Below are 8,055 nucleotides of genomic sequence, written 5' to 3' on the forward strand. Positions count from 1 at the left end.
ACAATGACATACAAGAATACATGTAAACATCATCTTTCGGTCCCAGGCTTTATTAATTAACAAACCTATGCACACGACATACAGATTAATGGCACACGACTACATCAGTCCTAACGGTCCTCTATAATATAGTGGTCCTTATTTAAACTCAACTCTCTCTCTCTCTCTCTCTCTCTCTCTCTCTATATATATATATATATATATATATATATATAACAGATCAGGTGAAAACCTTTCCTTAGATGAAAAATAGGGTTTAATCTCATCTATTGATCCAGTCCAGATCAAGGGTCATGAATGAAGCTACTTAAAAAATGTGGTGGTATTATGATAATTTTGTGTGAGTAAATTTTTTTTTTTTTTCAGAGCATTTTTTCCTTCTTGCAGAGCACAATGTTGTGTCTTCCAAAGCACACTGATGTGTTTTCCAGTATACATTGTTGACCTTCCAAAGCACATTTTTTAGCCTTCCAAAGCATATTGTTGTGCCTTTCAGAGCACTTTGTTGTGCCTTCGAAGCAAATATTGTTTTGCCATAGACTATACATTGTGAGCCTTTCAGAGGCACATTATTGAGCTTTCTTGAGCACATTGTTGTCCCTCCGAAGTGCATATTGTTTTGCCTTTAAGTGCACATTGTTGAGCCTTCTATAGCATATTGTTGTGCTTCCCATTGTATATTGTTATGCCTTCCAGGAGACAATTATGTGTCTTCCATGACTTGAATAAAAAGCAAATACAATAGATCAGAGATGGTTTACTGGAGAAGATGGCGTCATTTATATTAGAAGTGCTCTTTTTTAGAGCGGTTGATCTGGACATATCAAAGGCTCAGATATCTCATATATATATATATATATATATATATATATATATATATAGATGGTGTGCTCAGGTGCGAACGTGGGGTGAGATGAGAGTGATTGATCTTGCCAAGATCAACGTCCAGGATTAACAAGGATTAAAAACGCGATGGTAATTTTCTTTTTTCGTCTAGGTCAAATGTAAGGTGTGTGGTTTTTGTGTTGTGTGCATAAGGTGCGTCAGTTGTTGAAACTTAAAGTGCGTCGGTCTAAAGCTTTAAGTGCGTGGTTTTCCTTCTTAAGGTGCTTGGTCTGTGTTAAGGTGCGTCAGTTGTTTAAACTTAAGGTGCGTTGGCCTAAAGCTTTAGATGCGTGTATCGGTTTAAAGCTTTAGGTCTGTGATTTTCCTTCTTAAGGGGTGTTGTTTTCCTTCTTAAGATGTGTTGTTTTATACCTTAAGGTGCGTAGTTTTATAACTTAAGGTGCGTGGTTTTATATCTTGAAGTGTTTGGTTTGACACAATTTATCTGCATTCCAACTTTGAATACATTTTCAACCTCTTTTATTTGGTGAGCCATGTCTAATGTATGAATCAAGGCATTATAGAAAAGTGTATCAGGTTTGCAACCAACGAACTTCATCCTATCAAAAATCTGCAGCGCTTCCTCAAACTTCTCAAGAACAAACCGCTTTAGAATATTTGAGAGAAATGAAAAATTCACCATATTGTAAACTTGATGTCCAGTCATACTATCCTATGCTTGAAGTTGTGCTTTAGAGATGGGAAGACCGATAGTGCATTTTTGTTTTTTTAATAATTTTTCTTGATTTGAGCCGTTGATCTACATTAGATCAACAGCTCAGATTTCACCCAATCTATCACCTGGGGAGTCTTCGCACGTGAACTGATCTATATATATATATATATATATATATATATATATATATATATATATATATGCATCAAAGGGAAGTTGATATTATAGATAGATAAATGGCAAATTACACCATGGACCAGAGTTTACCTTGCATTGTAGACCCTGACCCAAAAATAACTTTTAGATTTTGTACTTGTAGTTGACACATTTTGTATATGTAGTTAACCGTTTATATACCTGTAAATAAATTGAAGGTACATCACATGGTAATTACAGACACATAACATGATAACTACAGGCACATAAATTGTTAATTGTATGCACAAAATATGTTAACGTAATGCAGACACATAACATGTTAACCAACATCTTATGTGTTTTTAAAACTGTAGGTACAGAATATGTTAACTGCAGACACATAACATGTTAATTAATATCTTATATGTTTGCATTTAACATATTATGTACCTACATATGTGTCAAGTACATAAATTATTAACTATAAATACAAAATGTGTAAACTACATATACATATTTTTTGGATCAGAGTTTACAATGCAAATGAACCCTAATCGATAGGATGACAATTGTAGATAAATGCAGCAGGCCAGGTAGCCAGGTAGGCAATGATGGAAGAATGAAATGCAAATTAAAGCACAATATAATGATGTGGTGAGAAGGAAGCCTGGTCCATTGTCTTTGAGACTAAGGATACCTTGATGAATGATGACTTGACCAATTGAAAGGTTTTCACTTTTGGGTTTTATCCTTTTCCACTTTCATCATTCACTCATTGGAAGTAATCATCCACTATACTCATCAATGAGAAAGTTAAATCAAAGAAAAATTAAAGTACAGTGATTAAAAGGTAGCAGTAATTTGAATATATATTATTATATGTAAAAGATGGTCCACGTACACGTTATTCATGATGATATTTTCAAATAATTAATTTCAATTTTAGTCTTCAATTATAATGATATTTTCAGTTTTGTTATCAATTAATAAGTTGACTATATTTTGATTTACCAGAAAGTTCATAGTCATTATCAGAAGTGTGTTCTAGGTGAAGTCCGTCTTGTGATATTAGCCGGCAAAGAACCAATAGGAGACAATACAATCTAAGTTACCCATAGCTAACCAGTTCAAACTAAGAAATTAAATATACAGCTCCTACAGAAAGACGAAACACGTAGTCAAATTAATCAAATAATTAGTTTATTAATAATTACATAGTTTCAAGTTCGACTTTTTATGGGAATTGCCTATTAATTTTCTTGGTTACCAAAGGCATGCTTAACATCACTCTCCACAATCACACGTCAAAAGCCTTTATCCCAAGCCAGGCTTAATCCATGCATGATCGCCCATATTTCTAGTAAGGCCTCCGCTTCCTGCCTTTGCAATGCAGTCATCGGTATTAACTTTAGGAAAAATATTTGATACATTGACGCTGATGTATAGATCTAATACACCTACAATGAATGAGGACATGTCACTTCATTATTAAATAAAAAATGTCAACGATCAGGTTTTCTTTTGTAAAATATTTATTACTTTCTAAATTATTATATATTTTTAGTAGGAAATTTTTTATTTTTATTAACAAAATCTATTTAATTTTTAAAACCTATTTATTACCTATATAATAAAGAAAAATATTTGACTACTTTATATCTGTTTTATTATCAATTCTTTTCAGTTCTCTTCACTACAATTTTTTAATATCTATTTTCACAATTAAATATACAACTTTTCAAATATATATGTTTTTAACATATATTACTTTCTAAATTATTATATTTACAAAATATATTATTTTTTAATTATTATATCAATAATAATTAAAGACTCTTTATTAAAATGTTAGAATGTAATATTTCACAGAAAAATACCCAATAATGTAAAATAAAATAAAATTGCAAACTACTAAACAAATTGTAATATTAAAATATATAAGACGATTAAACATAAAACAAGCGACACATATTATGTCTCCATTGTTCTCATCAAAATCAATTATTTTCATTTGTTCCAATTGACAATTGTTATGCGTAATTTTGTCATTTGTATAAAGGATATATTTTTGTCTAGATATATAGCAATTTTGTCATTTAAAAAGAAAACATAATATCATCGATTATATTTACACATTATTGAAAACCTCTTTGTAGACGATGTTGAGTTATCTTTTCTCCTAAAAAAAACATATTCGCCAAGGTGGAGATTGTTGAGTTTGTCTCATATATGGATTAGGAATAAGTGTTTATCTCATACTAGAAGTAGGAGTGAAACGGGTAGACCTATTGTATAGGGATTAGATGCCTATAAATATATTGGTTGTATTCCTAAGGGGTTGTGTCACCACTATCACCATCACTATGAATATAAGAATTGTTTCACTCCCGTGGATGTAGGCACTTTGCCGAACCACGTAAATCTTGTCCTCTTTACCCTTTCTGCCATTATTATTATTTATTGTTCTTGGTTAATCTCAACAAATTGGTATCAGAGCATAGTTGAGATGGCTAGTTCAAGTACAAAATTCGAGGTATCAAAGTTTGATAGTATAGGGAATTTTGGGTTATGGCGGTCTAGGGTAAAGGATTTGTTGGCATATCAGGGCCTTCTGAAAACCTTGAGGGCGGAAAATCCAGCAAATCTGGAAGAGGCTGATTGGAAGGAGTTGAAGAAGCAGGAAGCTACGGACGTGGTACGTGCTGATGACTCTTATTATAGTGAAGGTGATGTTCTAGCGGTAACTAGTAACAAGTTCGAACATTGTTTGGACTTGTTGGGTGTTTCTAGATGCTAGATGAGAAAGTGGTGAGGGGCGCTGTAGTGTTGGGCAGCGCGGATACCAGGAGGGGTCGTGACCTGGTATCGGTATCGGTATCGGTATCGGTATGGGTCAATATTGGCTCGGTATGGGCTGGGCTTGTCATTAGTCTCAGCTGGTATCGGTATGGGCTTATATGGGCTCGGTATGTGCCGGTATGGCACTGGTTAGGGCCGATATGGTATCGGTATGGACCGGGACTTGGCATGAGTCACGGCTGGTATGGGAGGACTTCTCGGGACGATGAAGAAGTTCGGGAACATGCACTGGGAAACGTTTGATGCTGCGTTGTGCGTGTTGCTGGCCAGTGGTAATTGCTGGTTAGTGGAGCATTGGGCAAGGCACACGGATTTAGTGTGACTTTGCAGGGGCGCTGTTGTGTTGGGGCAGCGTGGATACCAGGAGGGGATATGGATCTGGTATGGGCCGGATGCGGGAAGTTAGCTGAACGGGGCAGTTAGCATGAGTCGCGGCGGTATATCAGGTCGACGGCTGAGGGGCGAATGGCTTGGAACAAAGCGGTTCGTGTACATGCACTGGGTAACGTTTGATGCTGCGTATGCATGTGGCTGGCTAGTTGGGATGAGCATGGTTGTTCCTACCCATGTGTATATGTGAGATAAGTCTTTTTCTCCTAAGGGGCATAATTGTGAAGGTGGAGATTGTGAGATAAGTCTTTTCTCCTAAGGGACATATTTGCTAAGGTGGAGATTTGTTGAGTTATCTTTTTCTCCTAAAGGACATATTTGCGAAGGTGGAGAAGTCTTTTCTCCTAAAGGGCATATATGTGAAGGTGGAGATGGTGAGATAAGTCTTTTCTCATAAAGAGCATATTCGTCAAGGTGGAGATTTGTTGAGTTATCTTTTCTCCTAAAGAACATATTCGCGAAGGTGGAGATTGTTGAGTTTGTCTCATATATGGATTAGGAATAAGTGTTTTTCTCATACTAAGAGTAGGAGTGAAACGGGTAAACCTATTGTATAAGGATTAGATGCCTATAAATATATTGGTTGTATCCCTATGAGTCGTGTCACCACTATCACCATCACTATGAATATAAGAATCGTTTCACTCCCGTGGATGTAGGCACATTGCCGAACCACGTAAATCTTGTCTTCTTTACCTTTCTGCCATTATTATTTATCTTGTTCTTGTTAATCTCAACAGACGACATTGGTAGTCGCAACACCTTGCCCATCCTTTCTAGAGCTAACACCTTCAGGCCATCAGGATGGGTGACTCGAGAGAAAGCCACGTACAATTGTCCGTGATTAAAGACCAGTTTTTTTTAGCAATAATTCAACGTGAGTTAGTGTTTGACCTTAGATTTTGTTGATAGTCATGGCATATGTAAGCATCAATGGGAATTGTTTACGCTGGAACTTGAAGGGCAATCTCGTATCAAAAGGAGTGAGAGACATTCGGGGAATAAGAACTTTGGTTCTTTCATGTGTCCCATTAACTAGTTTTGCTTCGACAATATGATCTACCAATCTTGTGATGATGAGTCGCGTCTCGTTACAAAGACCAAGAGAGTGGTCTATGTTCCGCAATAACATAACAGGTGCACCGACCTTTAATGTTAATGAATGATTATGAAGACCCGACAATCTCAAACTATTTAAGAATTCAGGAGTGTGTACTTCTAATAGATTTTCACTGTCTGATTCCGCCTTACACAAAGAGTCACAACTTAAATATATTCGTCCTTTTGCAGTATTCATGTCGCATATGTACCGATTAATTTGATCAACGGCATCTAAAGTCAGCGAGAGGATCGCTCGAATTTCTAGTTGTGACTCATCAAACATGCCATATCCTGAGCTTGGGAATGTGCTTTCCACTATAGTTGTTATGGGATTGTGTTCACACTTCAACAAAAACTGTGCCGAAATATCGATCTCAAATGAACTTCTATTTACAACCCTTGTAATCCCATCTCCGATGTCTGCAATCCATTTTGAAAACCAATCAACCGTCTGTCTATCTTCCTTTGAAGCTAAGGTCTGTAATCTCAAGTTCTTGGTGAGCCTTAATACCTTGCAATTTGTCCACAGGTATGAAGAACTAATATTTGCTCCGACAACTACTGGTCTTGTTGCTTTCGAAATAACAGGTAGGATCTGTTTAAAATCGCCGCCCAAAACTATTGTCTTTCCACCAAAAGTCTTTTCAGCACTACCCGGTAAGGCGAACCTCAATAGATCCCTCATGATTTTGTCCGAAGCCTCAAAATAGTGTTTATGCGTCATCAGTGCTTCATCCCATATTATCAATTTTCTCCTTATTATAAGCTCAGCAAGGTCACTGCCTTGGATATATTGCACGTGGGATGGAATCTTCGTTCAAGGATAATGGTATAGCAAATCTGGAATGCGTCGTTCTGCCTTCCTGCAAGAGCGAAGATGCTATTCCACTGGAAGCAACATTCAAAACAATATCAACGTGGCTCCTTATCTTTGCGGATAATGTTCTCCACACGAACGTCTTGCTTGTTCTTCCGTAACCACACACAAAGAACAATCCACCTCCATTGGAATCAATATCATTCATCACAGAGTCGTAAACACTATTTTGCTCATCGATCAATTGTTTTACCAATGTTTCATGCTTTGTCTTCAACGATTTCTTGTCATACGTCAACTCTTTTAGCTATCAACATGCTTTCACTCAAACTTATGCTAGTTTCATCTGAAATTGACATTTCTGAAAAGTCCTTCAGGCTCTTCCCCACAAAGATAACAACTTCTCCAACTCCACCAAAGCAAACTATTTTTTATCTGAATCCGATAACATCAACTCTTAAAAGGAAAAAAAAAAACAAAAAAAATAAAATAGTTTATTTATAAATAATGAAAAGTAAATAACAAAAGTCGAATAAATAGATTGGAGTAAACTAAATATCATTGATTCAATATTGAGTAATGACGGAAAAATAGAAATAGGAATTTTAATATTTTTGTATTTTTAATATTAAATAGAGTGCACAATATAATATATGTTGTTATAATTTATATAATTGTATATTGATTCAAATTTCTCTTCCTCAATCTTCTGTTTCAGTCTGGGTGATGGAGTGCTGGGTTTTGGGCTATATTTATAGGTGATTTAGGAGTGTTTGAGTACAACATGGAGTTGGGAGATTGAGTTTGATTTTAACTGGGTTTATCAGTGTTGTATGGAATTATGTTTCTTCTATGTGATTGTCGGAAGATACAGGCCGAGGAATTAAGTAGACATGTTTTTAAGGATTTTTTTTATTTAAATCTTAATAAGTCAGCCAGGCAATTTAGTTTTAATGCGAGTTTGAAATTTAGTAAATTTAATAGAGAATTAACGAAGAATTATAAAACTAATAATGGAGAATATAATTTTTAATGGGAAAAGAAATAATATAATATTGTTGAATAGAAATATGAATTTTAATATTATTGTATTGTATTACGAATAGAAATTTTAATGTAGAATTGTAGTAGAATATGAAAGTAGGAAACAATATATTCTATTAGGAATTGTATTACACAATTTTATAAT

At 35.2% G+C, this 8,055-nt stretch overlaps 1 protein-coding gene across 1 annotated transcript; it reads right to left on the minus strand.

Moving 5' to 3' along the window:
• Window positions 1-3,013: 3,013 nt before the first annotated feature.
• LOC109173057 lies at window positions 3,014-6,773 on the minus strand. Its single transcript, XM_019322316.1, has 2 exons — window positions 6,182-6,773; window positions 3,014-3,156 (listed from the first exon to the last, which is right to left on the minus strand). Exons 1-2 carry the CDS (start codon window positions 6,771-6,773, stop codon window positions 3,014-3,016), a joined length of 735 nt encoding a protein of 244 aa, XP_019177861.1.
• Window positions 6,774-8,055: the final 1,282 nt, after the last annotated feature.

The sequence above is a fragment of the Ipomoea nil genome, unplaced genomic scaffold (genome assembly GCF_001879475.1).
Source record: "Ipomoea nil cultivar Tokyo-kokei standard unplaced genomic scaffold, Asagao_1.1 scaffold0465, whole genome shotgun sequence".
Classification (NCBI taxonomy): Eukaryota; Viridiplantae; Streptophyta; class Magnoliopsida; order Solanales; family Convolvulaceae; genus Ipomoea; species Ipomoea nil.

Coding starts and splice junctions, on each gene's coding strand:
- LOC109173057 (XM_019322316.1), bottom strand. CDS start 6,773: ATGACGCATAAACACTATTTTGAGGCTTCGGACAAAATCATGAGGGAT. Junction 3,157..6,181: donor GTGTAAGGCGGAATCAGACA/GTGAAAATCTAT, acceptor CATTCATTGTAG/GTGTATTAGATCTATACATC.